The sequence below is a fragment of the Salmo trutta genome, unplaced genomic scaffold (assembly GCF_901001165.1).
Source record: "Salmo trutta unplaced genomic scaffold, fSalTru1.1, whole genome shotgun sequence".
NCBI classification, from domain to species: domain Eukaryota; kingdom Metazoa; phylum Chordata; class Actinopteri; order Salmoniformes; family Salmonidae; genus Salmo; species Salmo trutta.
In genome coordinates, this window is record NW_021822708.1 from 127,536 (window position 1) to 153,786 (window position 26,251).

At 47.6% G+C, this 26,251-nt stretch overlaps 1 protein-coding gene across 1 annotated transcript; it reads left to right on the forward strand.

Moving 5' to 3' along the window:
- Nucleotides 1–176: 176 nt before the first annotated feature.
- LOC115183941 (protein FAM53B-like) lies at nt 177–25,195 on the forward strand. Its single transcript, XM_029744923.1, is given in 7 exon segments — nt 177–423; nt 16,541–16,709; nt 16,711–16,740; nt 16,742–16,759; nt 19,663–19,720; nt 20,608–21,467; nt 22,661–25,195. Coding segments are annotated over 6 exon segments (1,356 nt in total). The 5' UTR covers nt 177–423; nt 16,541–16,652; the 3' UTR covers nt 22,994–25,195.
- Nucleotides 25,196–26,251: the final 1,056 nt, after the last annotated feature.

A 26,251-nucleotide genomic window follows, 5' to 3' on the forward strand; every position in this document is an offset into this window, starting at 1 on the left:
CTGGTACAGTATCTCTCACTATCTTTACAAAAGTTTTGATTATTGACCGTATCAAAACTTTCATAACCACATAATGTATCGCTAAATGGTGCGACAACCTTGTTGATGATATTAATCAGTAGACCGACCACCCCCCCCCCCTACGAGTTATAAACGGTTCGCTCCAAAGTGCATGTTGTCACATGTAGACTCTGGCTCAGTGTCTGGTAGTTGAGAGTTCAGTCCCCTGCTTGTGTCCAACACGGGAACTTTCAACTCACTGCTTTTAAGTCTTTTTTTTTTGGGGTTTGTTGTTGTTGTTGCAGTAGCTATGTTTTTGCAACAAAAAAACAACAACTTAAAAGACGATTTAGCATTTCTAACTTTAAGTTGGTGTGTTAGTTTGTCAAGTATTGGACCATCGAGATGTGCAGCTTGATTCTCGTGAGTTATAACACTGTATAGCTACTATAGTTACACTGTTTAGCTACTATAGTAACACTGTTTAGCTACTATAGTTACACTGTTTAGCTACTATAGTAACACTGTTTAGCTACTATAGTAACACTGTTTAGCTACTATAGTAACACTGTTTAGCTACTATAGTAACACTGTTTAGCTACTATAGTAACACTGTTTAGCTACTATAGTAACACTGTTTAGCTACTATAGTAACACTGTATAGCTACTATAGTTACACTGTTTAGCTACTATAGTAACACTGTTTAGCTACTATAGTAACACTGTTTAGCTACTATAGTTACACTGTTTAGCTACTATAGTTACACTGTTTAGCTACTATAGTTATAACACTGTTTAGCTACTATAGTTACACTGTTACTATAGCTACTATAGTAACACTGTTTAGCTACTATAGTTATAACACTGTTTAGCTACTATAGTTACACTGTTTAGCTACTATAGTAACACTGTTTAGCTACTATAGTAACACTGTTTAGCTACTATAGTTATAACACTGTTTAGCTACTATAGTAACACTGTTTAGCTACTATAGTTATAACACTGTTTAGCTACTATAGTAACACTGTTTAGCTACTATAGTTACACTGTTTAGCTACTATAGTAACACTGTTTAGCTACTATAGTAACACTGTTTAGCTACTATAGTAACACTGTTTAGCTACTATAGTAACACTGTTTAGCTACTATAGTTACACTGTTTAGCTACTATAGTAACACTGTTTAGCTACTATAGTAACACTGTTTAGCTACTATAGTAACACTGTTTAGCTACTATAGTAACACTGTTTAGCTACTATAGTAACACTGTTTAGCTACTATAGTAACACTGTTTAGCTACTATAGTTACACTGTTTAGCTACTATAGTAACACTGTTTAGCTACTATAGTAACACTGTTTAGCTACTATAGTTACACTGTTTAGCTACTATAGTTACACTGTTTAGCTACTATAGTTACACTGTTTAGCTACTATAGTAACACTGTTTAGCTACTATAGTTACACTGTTTAGCTACTATAGTTATAACACTGTTTAGCTACTATAGTTACACTGTTTAGCTACTATAGTAACACTGTTTAGCTACTATAGTAACACTGTTTAGCTACTATAGTTACACTGTTTAGCTACTATAGTTACACTGTTTAGCTACTATAGTTATAACACTGTTTAGCTACTATAGTTACACTGTTACTATAGCTACTATAGTAACACTGTTTAGCTACTATAGTTATAACACTGTTTAGCTACTATAGTTACACTGTTTAGCTACTATAGTAACACTGTTTAGCTACTATAGTAACACTGTTTAGCTACTATAGTTATAACACTGTTTAGCTACTATAGTAACACTGTTTAGCTACTATAGTTATAACACTGTTTAGCTACTATAGTTATAACACTGTTTAGCTACTATAGTTACACTGTTTAGCTACTATAGTTACACTGTTTAGCTACTATAGTTACACTGTTTAGCTACTATAGTAACACGGTTTAGCTACTATAGTAACACTGTTTAGCTACTATAGTAACACTGTTTAGCTACTATAGTAACACTGTTTAGCTACTATAGTAACACTGTTTAGCTACTATAGTAACACTGTTTAGCTACTATAGTAACACTGTTTAGCTACTATAGTTATAACACTGTTTAGCTACTATAGTTACACTGTTTAGCTACTATAGTTATAACACTGTTTAGCTACTATAGTTACACTGTTTAGCTACTATAGTTATAACACTGTTTAGCTACTATAGTTATAACACTGTTTAGCTACTATAGTTATAACACTGTTTAGCTACTATAGTTACACTGTTTAGCTACTATAGTTATAACACTGTTTAGCTACTATAGTAACACTGTTTAGCTACTATAGTTATAAAACTGTTTAGCTACTATAGTAACACTGTTTAGCTACTATAGTAACACTGTTTAGCTACTATAGTAACACTGTTTAGCTACTATAGTTACACTGTTTAGCTACTATAGTAACACTGTTTAGCTACTATAGTAACACTGTTTAGCTACTATAGTAACACTGTTTAGCTACTATAGTTACACTGTTTAGCTACTATAGTTATAACACTGTTTAGCTACTATAGTTACACTGTTTAGCTACTATAGTAACACTGTTTAGCTACTATAGTAACACTGTTTAGCTACTATAGTTACACTGTTACTTTAGCTACTATAGTTACACTGTTTAGCTACTATAGTAACACTGTTACTTTAGCTACTATAGTAACACTGTTACTTTAGCTACTATAGTTACACTGTTTAGCTACTATAGTTACACTGTTTAGCTACTATAGTAACACTGTTTAGCTACTATAGTTACACTGTTTAGCTACTATAGTTACACTGTTTAGCTACTATAGTAACACTGTTTAGCTACTATAGTTACACTGTTTAGCTACTATAGTTACACTGTTTAGCTACTATAGTTACACTGTTTAGTTACTATAGTTACACTGTTTAGCTACTATAGTAACACTGTTTAGCTACTATAGTAACACTGTTTAGCTACTATAGTTACACTGTTTAGCTACTATAGTAACACTGTTTAGCTACTATAGTAACACTGTTTAGCTACTATAGTAACACTGTTTAGCTACTATAGTTACACTGTTTAGCTACTATAGTTATAACACTGTTTACCCACTATAGTAACACTGTTTAGCTACTATAGTTACACTGTTTAGCTACTATAGTAACACTGTTTAGCTACTATAGTTACACTGTTTAGCTACTATAGTAACACTGTTTAGCTACTATAGTAACACTGTTTAGCTACTATAGTAACACTGTTTAGCTACTATAGTTACACTGTTTAGCTACTATAGTAACACTGTTTAGCTACTATAGTAACACTGTTTAGCTACTATAGTTACACATGTTAGCTAGGAGATTCTAGGTTAGCATGTTAGGTAGCTGTGCTGCTAGGCTACCAAGCCATCTAGCTGGCTGCATAGAAAGCTAGCTAGTAGTAAACGTGCTTACCCCGAGGTAGGACTTATGTCAAAGACAAATAATTGTGTGTTTGTATGATTTAACAAGTTATTATTCAGTCATTAAGCTTGCTATGTAACTATGTCTGATAGGAAGGAAAAAGTTACAGCTACAAAGTTGGCTACTTTGCTCCCTTTTGTCTAGCCAGTTGTTCAGCCCTAGTTAGTAAGCATAGAAAAACAACTGGTATATTAGCGAAGATGTTCATGAGGTAGCTGGTTGATTAAAATGGTCTCATTTGTAAAAATTAGTTAGCAATTGATGTGTGAATATGTTGCTACATTTCATCACAACTGTCAAAGAAATGGAGGTTGAATGTTCTTTATTGTACTGCGGATAACACTTTTCTGTAAAACTAACTAAAATGTGTTTACTAGCTCTGCCTTCGAGGAGCATGGCTTGGACTCAGTAGTAGCTAGTTTTTATGGGTATCTACTACTACCAACTAGCCTCTACTATAGCAGTCTGCTAGCTAGTGGTGTTATGTTGCAAAGTCCTGCTCTGCGAGATGCCTTTCTCTTTTCAAAACCATGTCATTGCGTTAAGCGACTTTATCCAGGAGAGATTTTGTCGGGTCTGAACTTGGCTTTTGTAATGCTGCGTTGCTGTCCCCTTAAATCAAATCAATCCAGAATGAACTGTAGGAAATAGGGGAGTTCTTGTTCCCTTTTTAATGGCTGTTGTAATTAATTGGGCGCATTGTTACTATCATTTTCATCCCATGACTTTGACAAGCAGATCCTGTGGCAGGAACATGTATCTTTTGGACCATAAAGTATCAAGCAGCATTTATAGATGTTAACATTTCACTTATTCAGAACTTATTTTACCATAAGAGAATGTTCATAATGAATAATGTTCCTCTCAGGTAGGTCGGGTTGACATGCTACCCAATATAACGTGGACCCATAATGTGGTCAAGGACAGGATGTTGGCTTGCTATTCAACTTTCTCTATTAACAATGTGTAGGACCATGATATTTAGCCTGTATCTCAATACGGTGCTATTTCTTGCTGATCAACATGTTGTCAGATGAGAGAGAGAGATAGAGAGAGAGAGAGAGAGAGAGAGAGAGAGATAGAGGGATCCAATAAGGTAGTCGGTGATTGCTACGCCAACTAGTTTTTCGAAGCAGGTCTCTTCATATTGTGTTATTACTGTATATAGCAGTTTGTGGCCTTTTCCCCCAAGGTTAAAGTGTGTGTGTGTGTGTGTGTGTGCGTGTGTGTGTGTGTGTGTGTGTGTGTGTGTGTGTGTGTGTGTGTGTTCCGTAGCCTCATTGTAACATTCGGTGGTCTTCTGCAACACCAACCTTCCTGCCAAACTCCTTTCCTTTTCAGAGGGACTTTGGAAACAACCAGACCTAGATAGTTTATGTGGGTTGCTTGGGCCGTATATTTAGGTAGTTATTAAGCCTTATCATAGTCATTTGAGGAAGTGGAGCCAGAGAAGGGGATCGTTCATGGTAAACAGGCGTTTTGAGTCATACGTTAACATGTGGTATTACACCTCTTGATCTGTATCACAACTGGATGTGAGAACATGTTCGACAGTTGTGGTTTAGTTATTACAGTGACAGGGCTCCGTTTAGCCGAGGCAGCAGGACAGAGTGTTGCGATGACTCTTGCGGTTATTGTCCATGTACCCTATTAAATAGGTCAGTGACAATGCAGTTAGACGTGTTTTTTGTTGTTGTTTTTTTAAAAGGTTGATTGGGAGTGTCTCGAGATTACTCACAGTACCTCACCTTCCCGTGGACTAGATATTTGGCCTAATGCTGACAAGCCTAACATTTTAGAAAAGGGACTCTTAAGCCTGTGTCCTAAGTCGTTCCCCTATTCCCTTTATAGTGTACTACTTTTGGGCCCATAGGGGCTCAAAGTAGTGGACGATATAGGGAATAGGATGCCACTTGGGATGTAGCCTTCTTCCCATGTTATCTTATGACATTCAATAGGCCTGCCCTACCTGCAGTGTAGGTTGGCCCTGTTATTTTAATGGGCATATTCATGTCGACATTGACAGGGCTGGTGGAAAGACATGTTGTTTAAACACCTCCACCATTCTCTCGTTTCTGAACCATGGAGGCCTGTATAGACGTCAACCAAACCGGTGCTGTTGTTTCCTAACCCACGGTGTTGTTGTTGTTTCCTAACCCACGGTGGTGTTGTTGTTTCCTAACCCACGGCGGTGTTGTTGTTTCCTAACCCACGGCGGTGTTGTTGTTTCCTAACCCACGGTGGTGTTGTTGTTTCCTAACCCACGGTGTTGTTTCCTAACCCAGGGTGTTGCTGTTGTTTCCTAACCCACGGTGTTGTTGTTTCCTAACCCAGGATGTTGTTGTTGTTTCCTAACCCACGGTGTTGTTGTTTCCTAACCCAGGATGTTGTTGTTGTTTCCTAACCCATGGTGTTGTTGTTTCCTAACCCACGGCGGTGTTGTTGTTTCCTAACCCACGGTGTTGTTGTTGTTTCCTAACCCACGGTGGTGTTGTTGTTTCCTAACCCACGGTGGTGTTGTTGTTGTTGTTTCCTAACCCACAGTGGTGTTGTTGTTGTTTCCTAACCCACGGTGTTGTTGTTTCCTGACCCACGGTGGTGTTGTTGTTTCCTAACCCGTTGTTGTTGTTTCCTAACCCACGGTGGTGTTGTTGTTTCCTAACCCACGGTGGTGTTGTTGTTTCCTAACCCACGGTGGTGTTGTTGTTTCCTAACCCACGGTGGTGTTGTTGTTTCCTAACCCGTTGTTGTTGTTTCCTAACCCACGGTGGTGTTGTTGTTTCCTAACCCACGGTGGTGTTGTTGTTTCCTAACCCACGGTGGTGTTGTTGTTTCCTAACCCACGGTGGTGTTGTTGTTTCCTAACCCACGGTGTTGTTGTTTCCTAACCCACGGTGTTGTTGTTTCCTAACCCACGGTGCTGTTGTTTCCTAACCCATGTATACAGTGCTGTTGTTGTTTCCTAACCCACGGTGTTGTTGTTTCCTAACCCACGGTGTTGTTGTTTCCTAACCCACGGTGTTGTTGTTGTTTCCTAACCCACGGTGGTGCTGTTGTTGTTTCCTAACCCACGGTGGTGGTGTTGTTGTTTCCTAACCCATGTATACAGTGCTGTTGTTGCAGGCTGTAGGCCTTCTTTATATAAAGTAAACCCACTAAAAAGCAGGCCTCTTTGCCTTGGCTGCCATGGATAGGCTTGCTGGGTGTGTCTTTGTGTTTATGGTAAGTGGCTGGGGCAGCTGCATGCTTATGAAACCATTACTGTGTCCCTCTAGTCTCTCTGACACGGCTCAGGGCCTCCTAAACCATTACTGTGTCCCACTAGTCTCTCTGACACGGCTCAGGGCCTCCTAAACCATTACTGTGTCCCACTAGTCTCTCTGACACGGCTCAGGGCCTCCTAAACCATTACTGTGTCCCACTAGTCTCTCTGACACGGCTCAGGGCCTCCTAAACCATTACTGTGTCCCACTAGTCTCTCTGACACGGCTCAGGGCCTCCTAAACCATTACTGTGTCCCACTAGTCTCTCAGACACGGCTCAGGGCCTCCTAAACCCTAAACCATTACTGTGTCCCACTAGTCTCTCAGACACGGGTCAGGGCCTCCTAAACCATTACTGTGTCCCACTAGTCTCTCAGACACGGGTCAGGGCCTCCTAAACCATTACTGTGTCCCACTAGTCTCTCAGACACGGCTCAAATTGTTTTTGACGCACAAAACAATTTAGGCAACAGGGGATCTTAATTCAGAAGGGGGTTGAATATCCGCTGTAACCATGAAGCTTGATCTTGACATGTAGCCGCTTAGCTAGCAAGTTAGCAAACCAGATGCATAGCTGGAACCCTCTTAGATGTCCTATAGTTTTATAAAGCAGTAGTGTAGCTTCGCAGTACCGCACGATGAGGGTGCACCCAACCTAGATGTTTCAGTATGGTAGAATGGCATTCTACCATGGGAGAATTATAGTGTCATGTCCCCAAGTCAACTTCAGGGAAACCTAAGACGATGTCTAGTCGTCTCCTCTCTGTGATGTGGTCGTCTCCTCTCTGGTCGTCTCCTCTCTGTGATGTGGTCGTCTCCTCTCTGTGATGTGGTCGTCTCCTCTCTGGTCGTCTCCTCTCTGTGATGTGGTCGTCTCCTCTCTGTGATGTGGTTGTCTCCTCGCTGTGATGTGGTCGTCTCCTCTCTGTGATGTGGTCGTCTCCTCTCTGTGATGTGGTCGTCTCCTCTCTGTGATGTGGTCGTCTCCTCTCTGGTCGTCTCCTCTCTGTGATGTGGTCGTCTCCTCTCTGTGATGTGGTCGTCTCCTCTCTGTGATGTGGTCGTCTCCTCTCTGTAATAAGCCTTTAGCCGGCCAAAAATAGGACTAATTGATGTACTGTTATCTCCGGAGCACTTTAACCACCAAAATCCTGCTTTGGCAAATTTGAATACTTTTCATCGACCAGGGCCTAACTGTCAAGGTTCTGGTACCATACAACCTGTTCACCAACCCAGACCTAACTGTCAAGGTTCTGTACCATACAACCCGTTCACCAACCCAGACCTAACTGTCAAGGTTCTGGTACCATACGACCCGTTCACCAACCCGGGCCTAACTGTCAAGGTTCTGGTACCATACAACCCGTTCACCAACCCAGACCTAACTGTCAAGGTTCTGGTACCAACCCGTTCACCAACCCAGACCTAACTGTCAAGGTTCTGGTACCAACCCGTTCACCAACCCGGGCCTAACTGTCAAGGTTCTGGTATCGTACAACCCGTTCACCAACCCAGACCTAACTGTCAAGGTTCTGGTATCTTACTGGTATTTTAATAGTGAAGATTTGCTGATGTAGCAACAAGAGGTCTGAAATGGGTTTTCTTTTTTCTCAGTCTTTTTAGTGTTCCCACTGTTCCTGTCCTGTATACCATGTCAACATAGACCATCAGGACATAGGAAGACGTCTAGGGCATATGAACCCGAGGTATATGAGATGACGTGTGGATCATTTCCAAGCTGAATGCAGCCCTGAAAGGAATGTACCAGCAGCCAATAGCTAAGGGACAGAGTTAGCTAGTAGAGACATTTCAAGAACATGACTGGTTCTTCTCAAGCACTAGCCTCTGGTCCCAGATCTGTTTCCGCTGTTTTGACAACTCTTATGGTCATTCTCACACGTATGACAATGACCGTAGAGGTTGGCAAGACAGCAGAAACTGATCTGGGACCAGGCTACTTGATCACCAGCTAGCAGACACTAGGATTAGGCTACAGTACAGACGAGGGCTACAATCCTGAGACCATTTGACCCAGTCCCTGGTGCCCTGGTGGAACACAGCCGGGTCTTTGTTGGAACACAGCCGGGTCTCTGGTGGAACACAGCCGGGCATTTGTTGGAACACAGCCGGATCTCTGGTGGAACACAGCCGGGTCTCTGTTGGAACACAGCCGGGTCTCTGGTGGGACACAGCCGGGTCTCTGGTGGGACACAGCCGGGTCTCTGGTGGGACACAGCCGGGTCTCTGGTGGGACACAGCCGGGTCTCTGGTGGGACACAGCCGGGGTCCTGGTGGGACACAGCCGGGTCTCTGGTGGAACACAGCCGGATCTCTGGTGGAACACAGCCGGGTCTCTGTTGGAACACAGCCGGATCTCTGTTGGAACACAGCCGGGTCTCTGGTGGAACACAGCCGGGTGCCTGGTGGGACACAGCCGGGTGCCTGGTGGGACACAGCCGGATCTCTGGTGGGACACAGCCGGGTCTCTGGTGGGACACAGCCGGGTCTCTGGTGGGACACAGCCGGGTCTCTGGTGGGACACAGCCGGGTCTCTGGTGGGACACAGCCCGGGTCTCTGGTGGGACACAGCCCGGGTCTCTGGTGGAACACAGACCGGGTCTCTGGTGGAACACAGACCGGGTCTCTGGTGGAACACAGACCGGGTCTCTGGTGGAACACAGCCGGATCTCTGTTGGAACACAGCCGGGTCTCTGGTGGAACACAGCCGGGTGCCTGGTGGGACACAGCCGGGTGCCTGGTGGGACACAGCCGGATCTCTGGTGGGACACAGCCGGGTCTCTGGTGGGACACAGCCGGGTCTCTGGTGGGACACAGCCGGGTCTCTGGTGGGACACAGCCCGGGTCTCTGGTGGGACACAGCCGGATCTCTGGTGGAACACAGCCGGGTCTCTGGTGGAACACAGCCTGGGCCCTGGTGGAACACAGCCGGATCTCTGTTGGAACACAGCCGGGTCTCTGGTGGAACACAGCCGGGTCTCTGGTGGAACACAGCCGGGTGCCTGGTGGGACACAGCCGGGTCTCTGGTGGAACACAGCCGGATCTCTGTTGGAACACAGCCGGGTCTCTGGTGGAACACAGCCGGGTGCCTGGTGGGACACAGCCGGGTGCCTGGTGGGACACAGCCGGGTCTCTGGTGGAACACAGCCGGGTCTCTGGTGGAACACAGCCGGGTCTCTGGTGGGACACAGCCGGGTCTCTGGTGGAACACAGCCGGGTCTCTGGTGGAACACAGCCGGGTCTCTGGTGGAACACAGCCGGGTCTCTGGTGGAACACAGCCGGGTCTCTGGTGGGACACAGCCGGGTCTCTGTTGGGACCCAGCCGGGTCTCTGGTGGAACACAGCCGGGTCTCTGGTGGGACCCAGCCGGGTCTCTGGTGGAACACAGCCGGGTCTCTGGTGGGACCCAGTGGGTCTCTGGTGGAACACAGCCGGGTCTCTGGTGGAACACAGCCCGGGTCTCTGGTGGAACACTTACCCAGCGTCAGATGAACTAGTGGATACTGTTTGTATATGTCTCTGTGTGCAGTATGACGGAAGTAAGGGGTAGTTTTGCGAGCCAATGCTAACTAGCCAGAATCTCACATTTATCCCTTTTTTAAAAGTTGTACATTAGATCTGATGCTTACAGCTTCTGGTCACCAATAAGCTTCCTACTAATTACCAGTAGAGTTATCCTACTGTAGACCTATATAGGCTACTTTGATGTCCCATCGATTTCAGATAGGGGGCAATTGTCAAATGTGGAGTCAGAGTATCACGGGCTCTGGTCAAAAGTAGTGCACTATATTGGGAATAAATACGGTGTCATTTTGGGCCTCAGATGTTGTATGTAGGTCAGTTCTCAGTTTGAAATGGTTTCAGAATATTGAATGATTTGATCCCGTGAGCTAGTCTGTTGGGTGTTTTCTAATAAGGTAATCACAGAAACCCTGAACTGAAAGCTAGTATGTGTCAGTAGGTTCTGGGGAGAGATGATGAGGGGGGGGGATCTGAACTGAATGACTACCGACCGGGTAGCGCTCTCTTCCGTCGTCATGAAGTGCTTCGAGAGGCTAGTCAAAGACCACATCACCTCCTCCGTCCTCCCCGACACACTCGACCCTCTCCAATTCATCTACCGCCCTGGCAGCTCCACCGATGACACAATCGCAATATCACTGCACGCTGCCCTCACCCACCTGGATAAAAGGAACGGATATGTGAGGATGTTGTTCGTTGACTTCAGCTCGGCCTTCAATACCACAGTGTCCTATCGGTTCGTTACAAAGCTCACGGCCCTGGGTCTGAACTCCTCCCTGCGCAACTGGGTCCTGGGCTTCCTGACGGGCCGCCACCCAGGTGGTGAAGGTAGGAAACATTACCTCGTCTACACTGATCCTCAACACGGGGGCTCCACAAGGTTGTGTCCTCAGTCCCGTCCTGTATAACTACGACTGCGTGGCCTCACACCGTTCCAACTCCATCATCAAGTTGGCTGACGACGTGACAGTTGTAGACCTGATTACCAACAACGACCAGACGGCCTACAGGGAGGAGGTAGACACTCTGACAGTAGTAGACCTGATTACCAACAACGACCAGACGGCCTACAGGGAGGAGGTAGACACTCTGACAGTAGTAGACCTGATTACCAACAACGACCAGACGGCCTACAGGGAGGAAGTAGGCACTCCGACGGCGTGGTGCCAGGTAAACAACCTCTTCCTCAACGTTAACAAAACAAAGGAGCTGATTGTGGACTTCAAGAGGAACAAAGCTGGACACGCCTCCATCCTCATCAACAGGGCCACCGTGGAGACGGTCAATAATTTCTAATTCCTCGGCGTACACATCTCCGAGAAGCTGAAATGGTCTAACCACACGGACACCGTAGTAAAGTGACAACAGCGACTCTTCAACCTCTGGATGCTGTAGAATTCCGGCCTGTCCCTGAGGGCCCTCAGTGTTCTACAGGAGCACCATCGAGAGCATACTGTCGGGCTGCATCACAGCCTGGTACAGCAACTCTACCGCCGCGGACCGTAAAGGCTCTTCAGAGGGTTACACGTGCAGCCGAACACACCATTGGTCCCTACAGGACACCTACAACACCAGGTGTCACAGGAAGGCCAAGAACATCATCAGGGACCCCTGTCTCCTAGAGATGAACATATATTGGTGCGAAAAGTGCAACTCAATCCCAGAACAACAGCAAAGGACCTTGTGAAGATGCTGGAGGAAACAGGTACAAATGTATCTATATCCACAGTAAAACGAGTCCTATATCAACATAACCTGAAAGGCTCAGGAGGGAGCAAGGAAGAAGCCAATGCTCCAAAAGCGCCATACTACGGTTTGCAACTGCACATGGGGATAAAGGTCGTACTTTTTGAAGAAATGTCCTCTGGTCTGATGAAACAAAAATATAACTGTTTGGCCATAATGACCGTCGTTATGTTATAGGAAAAAGGGGGAGGCTTGCAAGCCAAAGAACACCATCCCAACTGTGAAGCACGGGGGTGGCAGCATCATGTTGTGGGGGTGCTTTGCTGCAGGAGGGACTGGTGCACTTCACAAAATCGATGGCATCATGGTGAAGCGAAATTATGTGCATATATTGAAGCAAAATCTCAAGACGTTCTCAGGAAGTTAAAGCTGGTCGCAAATGGGTCTTCCAAATGGACAGTGAGGTAGGCCTTGAAATACATCCACAGGTACACCTCCAATTGACTCAAATGACGTCAATTAGCCTATCAGAAGCTTCTAAAGCCATGACATAATTTTCTGGAATTTTCCAAGCTGTTTAAAAGCATGTAAACTTCTGACCGACTGGAATTGTGATACAGTGAATTATAAGTGAAATAATCTGTCTGTAAACAATTGTGCATGACAAGTAATTTTTCCAACAAAAGTAGATGTCCTTACCGACTTGCCAAAACTATAGTTTGTTTCAATCATTTTGAATTATTATCATTGAATGATGCAAAACATCATACAACTGTATTTCTGCCTGCTAGCTCAGATACCATGAGACCATGAGATGACCCTGGGAATCGATGCTAGCTCAGATACCATGAGACCATGAGATGACCCTGGGAATCGATGCTAGCTCAGATACCATGAGACCATGAGACTACCCTGGGAATCGATGCTAGCTCAGATACCATGAGACCATGAGATGACCCTGGGAATCGATGCTAGCTCAGATACCATGAGACCATGAGATGACCCTGGGAATCGATGCTAGCTCAGATACCATGAGACCATGAGATGACCCTGGGAATCAATGCTAGCTCAGATACCATGAGATGACCCTGGGAATCGATGCTAGCTCAAATACCATGAGATGACCCTGGGAATCGATGCTAGCTCAGATACCATGAGACCATGAGATGACCCTGGGAATCGATGCTAGCTCAGATACCATGAGATGACCCTGGGAATCGATGCTAGCTCAGATACCATGAGATGACCCTGGGAATCGATGCTAGCTCAGATACCATGAGACCATGAGATGACCCTGGGAATCGATGCTAGCTCAGATACCATGAGACCATGAGATGACCCTGGGAATCGATGCTAGCTCAGATACCATGAGATGACCCTGGGAATCGATGCTAGCTCAGATACCATGAGACCATGAGATGACCCTGGGAATCGATAGAACATTTCTCAGAGACACAAATATGATGTAACATTTTTTTTAAGGCTCTCTTAAACTGCAGTCTCAACTTGTTCTCTACAGGATCACACTAACGCATAATGCAATTCTTCTAACTGAATAGTCTCCCCATGTCTCAATTTGTTCTGTACTGAACACAGAAACCTTGCAGCTCTGCTCCTATCAGCTCCAGAACAGTTCAGGGTGACCCAGCTCTGCTCCTATCAGCTCCAGAACAGCTCAGGGTGACCCAGCTCTCCTCCTATCAGCTCAGGGTGACCCAGCTCTCCTCCTATCAGCTCCAGAACAGCTCAGGGTGACCCAGCTCTGCTCCTATCAGCTCAGGGTGACCCAGCTCTGCTCCTATCAGCCCCAGAACAGCTCAGGGTGACCCAGCTCTGCTCCTATCAGCTCCAGAACAGCTCAGGGTGACCCAGCTCTCCTCCTATCAGCTCAGGGTGACCCAGCTCTGCTCCTATCAGCTCAGGGTGACCCAGCTCTCCTCCTATCAGCTCAGGGTGACCCAGCTCTCCTCCTATCAGCTCAGGGTGACCCAGCTCTCCTCCTATCAGCTCAGGGTGACCCAGCTCTCCTCCTATCAGCTCAGGGTGACCCAGCTCTCCTCCTATCAGCCCCAGAACAGCTCAGGGTGACTCAGTTCAGAGTATTCTACACCGTTGTGTATATCCATCCTCCTGTCCTCATTTGGTACTGTGGTTTCCTCTAGACCCAGTTGTTTCTCTCTGGTGTTTTAATGCACGAGATGGCCTTAGCTGTTTCAGCAACTCTATACACCTCAGAAATGCCACTGTTGAAAGGCTGACTGTGATCACAGAGGAAGTCTTTGTCTCCGTTCTCCATCACTAATCAAGCCCAAAACTGCAGAGAGACGTCGCAACTTCTAACACCCCAAAATAGTCTGCCGCGGTCGAGAACCAGCTCGCTGGTTAAAACTGGCACATTTGCAGACCTGTTTATTAATGTGCACTGTCCCTGTAAAAACTAAAGTAACAGACAGCACTAGCAGCATGTCTAGTCTAGGTACTCCTGGGACAGCCAGACTGTCACTAACTTTAAGCATCAGCTGTCAGAGCAGCTTACAGATCATTGCACCTGTAAATAGCCCATCTGTAAATAGCCCATCTGTACATAGCCCATCTGTAAATAGCCCATCCAACTACCTCATCCCCATATTGTTATTTATTTTTTTGCTCCTTTGCACCCCAGTATCTCTACTTGCACATTCATCTTCTGCACATCTATCACTCCAGTGTTTAATTGCTAAATTGTAATTAATTCGCCACTACGGCCTATTTATTGCCTTAGCTCCCTAATCTTACCTCACTTGCACAGACTGTATATAGATTTTTCTATTGTGTTATTGGACTGTAAGCTGCAATATGTAACTTTTTTTCTGACCTGATCAAATTCTCATAGAAATGTGAGTTATAGATCTGTAGTTCTTATTGAAAGCAAGTCTAAGAAGCGGTAGATATGTTCTATGTGCACAATTTCTAGGCTTCGCGTTCTTAAGTTTCATTTTTTGCGTCTTTTTGGTTTTGTTTCAAACGGATGAAAATACAATATTTTTTTGTTTATTGACAAGATATTTCCCAGCGGTTAAGATGGTACAAACCCTAACCCGGACGACGCTGGGCCAATTGTGTGCCGCCCTATGGGACTCCCAATCACGGCCGGTTGTGATACAGACCACTGCACCAATCGGGAGCCCAATTAGGCAACCTATTAGAATTTTAGCAAACAGGAAATGGCGTGACGTCCTGTCTCAAGTTGCTGTGACTTGATGTGATCACTGTTAGGCCTAGTGATGGAGATCATGCGGTACGGTCACGATGGTCAGTCAGCCCCCTGCCGTCTTGTGACGAGTTTATATTCTGACTTCTCTCCTCTCTGTCAGCTCGTATTGTTTCCCCTCTCTGTTCATTATGATCAAGACAAAACGCCTTTGTTCCACAGACAACAGCTCTCCCCCCTTCCTCCTCGCTCTCCCCCCTTCCTCCTCGCTCTCTCCCCCCTTCCTCCTCGCTCTCTCCCCCTTTCATCCTCGCTCTCTCCCCTTTCCTCCTCGCTCTCTCCCCTTTCCTCCTCGCTCTCTCCCCTTTCCTCCTCGCTCTCTCCCCCCTTCCTCCTCGCTCTCTCCCCCTTTCCTCCTCGCTCTCCCCCCTTCCTCCTCGCTCTCTCCCCTTCCTCCTCGCTCTCTCCCCCCTTCCTCCTCGCTCTCCTCTCTCTCCTGCCTCCCTGCTCTCTCCTCTCCCTCCTCACTCTCTCCTCCCTCCTCGCGCTCTCCTCCCTCCCAGCGCTTTCCTCCTCTCTGCAGTTCTGTCATTCATCTGACCCTCTCTTCACCCAACCCCTCTTCACACCCTCTGTGCAGTCCTCCTCTCAGCTCCTACTATCTTCACACCCTCTGTGCAGTCCTCCTCTCAGCTCCTCCTATCTTCAGACCCTCTGTGCAGTCCTCCTCTCAGCTCCTCCTATCTTCAGACCCTCTGTGCAGTCCTCCTCTCATCTCCTACTATCTTCACACCCTCTGTGCAGTCCTCATCTCAGCTCCTACTATCTTCAGACCCTCTGTGCAGTCCTCATCTCAGACCCTCTGTGCAGTCCTCATCTCAGACCCTCTGTGCAGTCCTCATCTCAGACCCTCTGTGCAGTCCTCATCTCAGACCCTCTGTGCAGTCCTCATCTCATCTCCTACTGTGGTTCTGGATTGAATGGATCTTGTCCAACCACTGACTTTCTCCTTTTGGTATCTGCAAGAGCGTGTCGTTGGAATCCTCAAATTCTGATGAGACTCTGACTGTGTCTGTCTGAGCTGAGCTGCCAGAGAGCTTAAAACAGCACTGCGCCTGGGTCTGGACAGATGCAGTAACCTGGTCCCAGATCTGTTTGTACGGTATCGCCAACTCCCGTGATCATTGTCATTTCCATTGCAAACAGATCTTGGATCAGGCTTACGAGAGAGCTCCTACAGAGGAGCCCCTTCAGGGATTCTTACTGACCGCCCCACAGTTCAGCTGGAACATGAGATCTGGGTTGATGGTCGTTCGAGAAATTAAGGTCCTGAACTCCAGAAATGGACAGAATTCTAATCCCTTTGATCGTCTGCGTGTTTCTGTCGACAGACGGAGTGACAGGAAGTAAGACATTCCAGGAGGCGCTGAGGATCGTCAAGATGGCCTCCACCACCAACCCCATTCACGGCCCAATGCGCTGGAACAGAGTGTGGCGGCGGAGATGCGGGGCGGCGTTGCCATGGTGATCATTTACGCACAAATTACTGGAAAAGAAGCCCGGGCGTCGACGATGTAAAGTCCAAAGTCAAAGAGACGGATTTGGAGCTGGTGAGAAGTCCTCCCCACGCACACACACGCACACACACACACACACACACACACACACACACACACACACACACACACACACACACACACACACCGTTGTATATGACTTTGTTATTTGCGTATATTCTATGGGATTGTATGTTTGTACTGTGTTTAGTCAGTATGCTGATGTTAACCATCCTGTCAGTCGGTAGGAAACACCAAGCTCAGTGTTTAGTCAGTATGCTGATGTTAACCATCCTGTCAGTCGGTAGGGAAACACCAAGCTCAGTGTTTAGTCAGTATGCTGATGTTAACCATCCTGTCAGTCGGTAGGAAAACACCAAGCTCAGTGTAGAATAACGTCTTCAAGCTGTCTAATCTAACTGCCACGTTCTTCACCATCCCAAAGATGGAACCGTTTACTGCCTTACAGTATAATAAATGATTGTCCTATTCAATATAAAGACTATCTATCAACCTATTCCACTATAAAGGGGAATATGGCTGTTCCATTTGGGATGCGTCCTGTGACTACAGCGGTTGGGTTTGATGCTGTAAGCCTTTACTAATGGACTTGGATTGCTTTCTACTGCCATCGTTTCCATTCAGGAAGTGATGGAAAACGCTCTTACATTATTTGAACATTACTCACTTGATTAAAATGGTAGTTTTTATTACATTGAATCATGATTGAATGGTAAAAGCTCAGCATGTTATCACGAGGGACTGAAGGAAGGCTGTGTCATGTAGTTCCTTCCGTTCCGGAGGCCTCTTGTTTCCTTCCATTCCGGAGGCCTCTTGTTTCCTCCCATTCCGGAGGCCTCTTGTTTCCTCCCATTCCGGAAGCCTCTTGTTTCCTCCCATTCCGGAGGCCTCTTGTTTCCTCCCATTCCGGAAGCCTCTTGTTTCCTCCCATTCCGGAAGCCTCTTGTTTCCTCCCATTCCGGAGGCCTCTTGTTTCCTCCCATTCATTAGTCTTCTGAAAAACAAAGGGCCGTTATCTATAAAGTCCACTACTTTTGACCCGGGCCCATAGGGTTCTGGTCAACAGTAGTGGACTATATCACTCAACCTTTAGAAACAACAAGGCTGGTCAACTCTGACTTGTGTTTCTCACCGGAGAAGAGAAGTGTTCAGAGTGAAAATTCTCCCTGTAATGTGGACTGAGTTTGCTCTCTGTCCACGTGAAACGTCATCATCATGCCCAATCTCAGGACTGATCCTCAGTTTAAAGTCGAGACTGGACTGACTATGACTGTGTCTTTTAAAGGGCACCCTATTTCTAATACAGTCACATGACTTTGGACCAGAGCTCTATAGGCCAATATGTAGTGGATAAGAGGCCATTTTAGATTTCCCCAGGGGGAATCCATTCCACAGTCACAGCTGCAGTCACCCTCTCTAACGTCCTCTTTCATGCCACATTTACATAGACCTACAAAAATACCACACACACACACACACACACACACACACACACACACACACACACACACACACACACACTGGTAGAGACTATTGTTTTTGTGGTTTGCAGTAGACCCATCTTTGCATTACATATCTAGGGGGTAGGTGATGCTAGCTTACACTTCCTGTTTCATTGTGTAGAGTTCTGTGTATGTACAGACAGAACGTTAAGCTCCAGTGGTGAGGTGACTTGGTGACAGAACGTTAAGCTCCAGCGGTGAGGTGACTTGGTGACAGAACGTTAAGCTCCAGTGGTGAGGTGACTTGGTGACAGAACGTTAAGCTCCAGTGGTGAGGTGACAGAACGTTAAGCTCCAGTAGTGAGGTGACAGAACGTTAAGCTCCAGTAGTGAGGTGACAGAACGTTAAGCTCCAGCGGTGAGGTGACAGAACGTTAAGCTCCAGCGGTGAGGTGACTTGGTGACAGAACGTTAAGCTCCAGTGGTGAGGTGACAGAACGTTACGCTCCAGTGGTGAGGTGACAGAACGTTAAGCTCCAGCGGTGAGGGGACTTGGTGACAGAACGTTAAGCTCCAGTGGTGAGGTGACTTGGTGACAGAACGTTAAGCTCCAGTGGTGAGGTGACTTGGTGACAGAACGTTAAGCACCAGTGGTGAGGTGACTTGGTGACAGAACGTTAAGCTCCAGTGGTGAGGTGACAGAACGTTAAGCTCCAGCGGTGAGGGGACTTGGTGACAGAACGTTAAGCTCCAGTGGTGAGGTGACTTGGTGACAGAACGTTAAGCTCCAGTGGTGAGGTGACAGAACGTTAAGCTCCAGTAGTGAGGTGACAGAACGTTAAGCTCCAGTGGTGAGGTGACAGAACGTTAAGCTCCAGCGGTGAGGTGACTTGGTGACAGAACGTTAAGCTCCAGCAGTGAGGTGACTTGGTGACAGAACGTTAAGCTCCAGTGGTGAGGTGACAGAACGTTACGCTCCAGTGGTGAGGTGACAGAACGTTAAGCTCCAGCGGTGAGGGGACTTGGTGACAGAACGTTAAGCTCCAGTGGTGAGGTGACTTGGTGACAGAACGTTAAGCTCCAGTGGTGAGGTGACTTAGTGACAGAACGTTAAGCACCAGTGGTGAGGTGACTTGGTGACAGAACGTTAAGCTCCAGTGGTGAGGTGACTTGGTGACGGAACGTTAAGCTCCAGTGGTGAGGTGACAGAACGTTAAGCTCCAGTGGTGAGGTGACTTGGTGACAGACCGTTAAGCTCCAGTGGTGAGGTGACTTGGTGACAGAACGTTAAGCTCCAGTGGTGAGGTGACTTGATGACAGAACGTTAAGCTCCAGTGGTGAGGTGACTTGGTGACAGAACGTTAAGCTCCAGTGGTGAGGTGACTTGGTGACAGAACGTTAAGCTCCAGTGGTGAGGTAGGTTGACTTGGTGGAAGGGCTTTCCAACCCAAAGGGAGATGTTGTTTACTGATGTGATGTCTTGTGTTTCCACAGATCAAGGCAGAGACCATGAGCCTCCAGGGGACAGCACTCTTCTCTTGCGGAGTCATGGGTGAGTGTGGATATCATGGCTGTAGGAGTGGCCCATGGACTAGGCCCAATGGCTGTAGGAGTGGCCCATGGACTAGGCCTAATGGCTGTAGGAGTGGCCCATGGACTAGGCCTAATGGCTGTAGGAGTGGCCTAATGGCTGTAGGAGTGGCCCATGGACTAGGTCTTATGGCTGTAGGAGTGGCCCATGGACTAGGCCTAATGGCTGTAGGAGTGGCCTAATGGCTGTAGGAGTGGCCCATGGACTAGGCCTAATGGCTGTAGGAGTGGCCCATGGACTAGGCCCAATGGCTGTAGGAGTGGCCCATGGACTAGGCCCAATGGCTGTAGGAGTGGCCCATGGACTAGGCCTAATGGCTGTAGGAGAGGCCTAATGGCTGTAGGAGTGGCCCATGGACTAGGCCTAATGGCTGTAGGAGTGGCCCATGGACTAGGCCTAATGGCTGTAGGAGTGGCCTAATGGCTGTAGGAGTGGCCCATGGACTAGGCCCAATGGCTGTAGGAGTGGCCCATGGACTAGGCCCAATGGCTCTAGGAGTGGCCTAATGGCTGTAGGAGTGGCCCATGGACTAGGCCCAATGGCTGTAGGAGTGGCCTAATGGCTATAGGAGTGGCCCATGGACTAGGCCTAATGGCTGTAGGGGAGGCCTAATGGCTGTAGGAGTGGCCCATGGACTAGGCCTAATGGCTGTAGGAGTGGCCCATGGACTAGGCCTAATGGCTGTAGGAGTGGCCTAATGGCTGTAGGAGTGGCCCATGGACTAGGCCCAATGGCTGTAGGAGTGGCCCATGGATTAGGTCTAATGACTCTAGGAGTGGCCCATGGACTAGGCCCAATGTGTTGTCGGCTATATGTTCCCCCCTGACTATTACCATGTTGTGTTTCAGAGACCGGCAGCAGGTGGGGTGACGTGGGTCTGGGCCTGGGGTGTTATGGAGCTCTGCATCACCAGAGACCCTCAGTGGAGTCCAGTTGCCTGGAGAACCTTTGGGATGTCCTGCCCTCTGAGGTTCTACCCCCCCACTATTACCAGAGCCCAGTCCGCTGGGGGGACAGAGACGCAGGACTGGGTCCCACCAGCATCACCTCCATCCCAGGCACCATCACCAGTCTGCTACAGGACCTGAGCCTGGGTGAGGCTTCAGCCGCTTCGGCCTCCTCACCCTCCACCGCTCCACCCTCCAAGCGCCAGTGCCGCTCCCTCTCCTGCTCAGAGGACCTGGGAGGCTGTCGGTCGGCCTGGAGGCCCCAGGGGTCCGGGGTGTGGACGGCTGTGGCGAAGAGGCGATGCCACAGCGGAGGAAGTGTCCAGAGAGGATTTGCAACAGGAGGAGGGACACGCTCTCAGCAGCTTGGGTTCCCTGCCATGCAGCGTAGCTCCAGCTTCAGCCTACCAGCTCGCTCCAACACCCTCTCCCTGGATCTCCCTGGCTTTACCCCCTGCTCTTCTTACTTCAGCGGCTTAGCCCCCCCCTCTTACTCCTCCGTGTCCTCAGAGCCCCCCAGGCCCTTCCTCTACCTCTCTCATGAACAGATCTGCCTCCCAGAGATCCAGGGAGGCCCGGCGTCGCCCCTGAGCTCCCCAGACTCCACCCCAGAGATGAAGCGTCGTGCTGGGCAAGGGGGGCTGGCCCGGAGTCGCTCTCAGCCCTGCGTCCTCAACGACAAGAAGATGGGTATGAAGCGGAGGAGACCAGCCGACTCACACAAACAGAGGCCTTCTCTGGACCTGACCAAGATGACACAGGTTAGAAGGGGAATAATATCAATATAATTCATGCTGATTAGTAGACTAATTAAGGGGTCTGGACTCTACATGGTTTGGTGGCTACATAAGGGACTGGAGACTCTCGTGAGTCTACATATCATGGTCATAACTCAAGTAGTCTCTTTGGGTCAATGACCTGAGAGTCAGCCTCAGTAAATGGCCAACCCAGCTGGAGGGTCTGGTCTGCTAGCTAGCTCAGTCAGTCAGCCACACTCTCAGCTGGAGGGTCTGCTAGCTAGCTCAGTCAGTCAGCCACACTCCCAGCTGGAGGGTCTGCTAGCTAGCTCAGTCAGTCAGCCACACTCTCAGCTGGAGGATCTGGTCTGCTAGCTAGCTCAGTCAGTCAGCCACACTCCCAGCTGGAGGGTATGGTCTGCTAGCTAGCTCAGTCAGTCAGCCACACTCCCAGCTGGAGGGTCTGGTCTGTTAGCTAGCTCAGTCAGTCAGCCACACTCCCAGCTGGAGGGTCTGGTCTGCTAGCTAGCTCAGTCAGTCAGCCACACTCCCAGCTGGAGGGTCTGGTCTGCTAGCTAGCTCAATCAGTCAGCCACACTCTCAGCTGGAGGGTCTGGTCTGCTAGCTAGCTCAGTCAGTCAGCCACACTCCCAGCTGGAGGGTCTGGTCTGCTAGCTAGCTCAGTCAGTCAGCCACACTCCCAGCTGAAGGGTCTGGTCTGCTAGCTAGCTCAATCAGTCAGCCACACTCCCAGCTGGAGGGTCTGGTCTGCTAGCTAGCTCAGTCAGTCAGCCACACTCCCAGCTGGAGGGTCTGGTCTGCTAGCTAGCTCAGTCAGTCAGCCACACTCAGCTGGAGGGTCTGGTCTGCTAGCAAGCTAAAATCTTTCCTGTACTGTTGGGTAAACCAAACAATTAAAAAGGTCAAGATATATGTGTGTGTGTGTTTCTTCAACCACTATTATTGAACAAGTCCAATACTGTCCGTCTAGCCAGCAAAATATTGCATCTCCGTGGAAACCAACTGTAGAGTAACTGCCAATGCTGCTCATGGGGACTGACTGAGTATGTCTGTTCAATATCCTGCATGTTGTGTAAATCTCTCTCCTCTCTACCCCAGTCCAGTCCTGGTTTGCTTTAGTTTCTACTTTTTCCTGTGTGACCAAAATAAATATTCATAACAAAAATGTTTTTTGTTGTTGTTGTTTTTATCCACAGAAACTTCGGAATTTCCAAAGCCTCAGCTGCCCTGGGATCACTGGGGACGACAGCTATCAATCAACCCAGTGCCCGATCCCTCTGAGGACCACTGATCAACGTGAGACTGACTTCGCCTCTGCAGGCGATCAGGGATTGGACGATCCGACCGCCAGCTCCAAAGAGGGCGGAGTCGTCACCGGTGTCTCTAGGGAGGAGGATCCAGCCATCTCCATCGAGGAGCTGGATTGGCTGAGCTCCCCGGTCTGCGATGACGTGACAGCCACTGGCATTAGGAAGGATGTGTATCAGCTGGGAGGAGATCTGGACATCGATCAGATCGAGAGGAACTGAACCGGGTCGTGTTCATTAGGCACCAAACGGAAGAAAACAGACTGAAACGGGGAGGGTGAACCTGGATGTGTCCAATGAGAAATGCTGCAAAATGTTACTGCATATTTTTTTTCTCATGTTCCCGAATGAATATGACCCTGAACTATACTTACCACCCTCAGGGGAAAGGGACTGAATGAATATGACCCTGAACTATACTTACCACCCTCAGAGGAATGGGACTGAATGAATATGACCCTGAACTATACTTACCACCCTCAGGGGAAAGGGACTGAATGAATATGACCCTGAACTATACTTACCACCCTCAGAGGAATGGGACTGAATGAATATGACCCTGAACTATACTTACCACCCTCAGAGGAATGGGACTGAATGAATATGACCCTGAACTATACTTACCACCCTCAGGGGAAAGGGACTGAATGAACATGACCCTGAACTATACTTACCACCCTCAGAGGAATGGGACTGAATGAATATGACCCTGAACTATACTTACCACCCTCAGAGGAATGGGACTGAATGAATATGACCCTGAACTATACTTACCACCCTCAGGGGAATGGGACTGAATGAACATGACCCTGAACTATACTTTTAGTCCATGTGAAGGGACCAGGCTCTGTCTAAACCCTGTAGAGTACAGTAGTCCATGTGAAGGGACCAGGCTCTGTCTAAACCCTGTAGAGTACAGTAGTCCATGTGAAGGGACCAGGCTCTGTCTAAACCCTGTAGAGTACAGTAGTCCATGTGAAGGGACCAGGCTCTGTCTAAACCCTGTAGAGTACAGTAGTCCATGTGAAGGGACCAGGCTCTGTCTAAATCCTGTAGAGTACAGTAGTCCATGTGAATGGACCAGGCTCTCTCTAAACCCTGTAGAGTACAGTAGTCCATGTGAAGGGACCAGGCTCTGTCTAAACCCTGTAGAGTACAGTAGTCCATGTGAAGGGACCAGGCTCTGTCTAAAACCCTGTAGAGTACAGTAGTCCATGTGAAGGGACCAGGCTCTGTCTAAACCCTGTAGAGTACAGTAGTCCATGTGAAGGGTCCAGGCTCTGTCTAAACCCTGTAGAGTACAGTAGTCCATGTGAAGGGACCAGGCTCTGTCTAAACCCTGTAGAGTACAGTAGTCCATGTGAAGGGACCAGGCTCTGTCTAAACCCTGTAGAGTACAGTAGTCCATGTGAAGGGACCAGGCTCTGTCTAAACCCTGTAGAGTACAGTAGTCCATGTGAAGGGACCAGGCTCTGTCTAAACCCTGTAGAGTACAGTAGTCCATGTGAAGGGTCCAGGCTCTGTCTAAACCCTGTAGAGTACAGTAGTCCATGTGAAGGGACCAGGCTCTGTCTAAACCCTGTAGAGTACAGTAGTCCATGTGAAGGGACCAGGCTCTGTCTAAACCCTGTAGAGTACAGTAGTCCATGTGAAGGGACCAGGCTCTGTCTAAACCCTGTAGAGTACAGTAGTCCATGTGAAGGGACCAGGCTCTGTCTAAACCCTGTAGAGTACAGTAGTCCATGTGAAGGGACCAGGCTCTGTCTAAACCCTGTAGAGTACAGTAGTCCATGTGAAGGGACCAGGCTCTGTCTAAACCCTGTAGAGTACAGTAGTCCATGTGAAGGGAACGGGTCATGTCTCTAGGAGTGAAAGGTGAAGGAGGGTCTCTGTCTGTTGTCTGTCTGGGCTATCAGCATTTCTCTCGTAGCCTGAATGCCTTATTTATAACGACGTACTGGGTATGAACAGAATACACAGCTGGTTACTATAACGACGTACTGGGTATAAACAGAATAAACAGCTGGTTACTATAACGACGTACTGGGTATGAACAGAATACACAGCTGGTTACTATAACGATGTACTGGGTATGAACAGAATACACAGCTGGTTACTATAACGACGTACTGGGTATGAACAGAATACACAGCTGGTTACTATAACGACGTACTGGGTATGAACAGAATACACAGCTGGTTACTATAACGACGTACTGGGTATGAACAGAATACACAGCTGGTTACTATAACGACGTACTGGGTATGAACAGAATACACAGCTGGTTACTATAACGACGTACTGGGTATGAACAGAATACACAGCTGGTTACTATAACGACGTACTGGGTATGAACAGAATACACAGCTGGTTACTATAACGATGTCCTGGGTATGAACAGAATAAACAGCTGGTTTGTATAAATTCTCTGCACTAGGACTAGTGGATGTCGTCCCAATCGGTCACCTAAACCCGATGCACGTTGGGGATCTGAGATAATTTGACCGGTGCAATCAATAAATGATTTATAATTACTAGGTCAATCAATATGGTAGTAGCTCCCCTCCCCTTTCCCTCTGATAGGCTAGGTGGAAGTTTCACCCTATTGCCTATACCAATCAAATCCTCTCCGTAGGGGCCTAGGGGCCTGTCTGGGATTGGGCTCTGTTTTCAACGCCACTTCCTCCCACAGTACATTAACAGGGACATGAGGACGGCGATGGAGAGGACTTGGAGAGCTACTGTCTGTCTGTCTATACATTCCTTCCTTTGTCTTTTTAATGGGGGAAAATTAATTTCACACGCAGCACCCCCAGACCTGGGTTCAGATACTATTTGAAATCTTTCAAACAAATCAAATCAAATGTTATTTATTAAGCCCTTCTTACATCAGCTGATATCTCAAAGTGCTGTACAGAAACCCAGCCTAAAACCCCAAACAGCAAGCAATGCAGGTGTAGAAGCACGGTGGCTAGGAAAAACTCCCTAGAAAGGCCAGAACCTAGGAAGAAACCTAGAGAGGAACCAGGCTATGAGGGGTGGCCAGTCCTCTTCTGGCTGTGCCGGGTGGAGATTATAAGAGAACATGGCCAAGATGTTAAAATGTTCATAAATGACCAGCAGGGTCAGATAATAATAATCACAGTAGTTGTCGAGGGTGCAACAGGTCAGCACCTCAGGAGTAAATGTCAGTTGACTTTTCATAGCCCATCATTGAGAGTATCTCTACCGCTCCTGCTGTCTCTAGAGAGTTCAAAACAGCAGGTCTGGGACAGGTAGCACATCCGGTGAACAGGTCAGGGTTCCATAGCCGCAGGCAGAACAGCTGAAACTGGAGCAGCAGCACGGCCAGGTGGACAGCAAGGATTCATCAGGCCAGGTAGTCCTGAGGCATGGTCCTAGGGCTCAGGTCCTCCGATTGAAAGAGAGAATTAGAGAGAGCATACTTAAATTTACACAGGACACCGGATAAGACAGGAG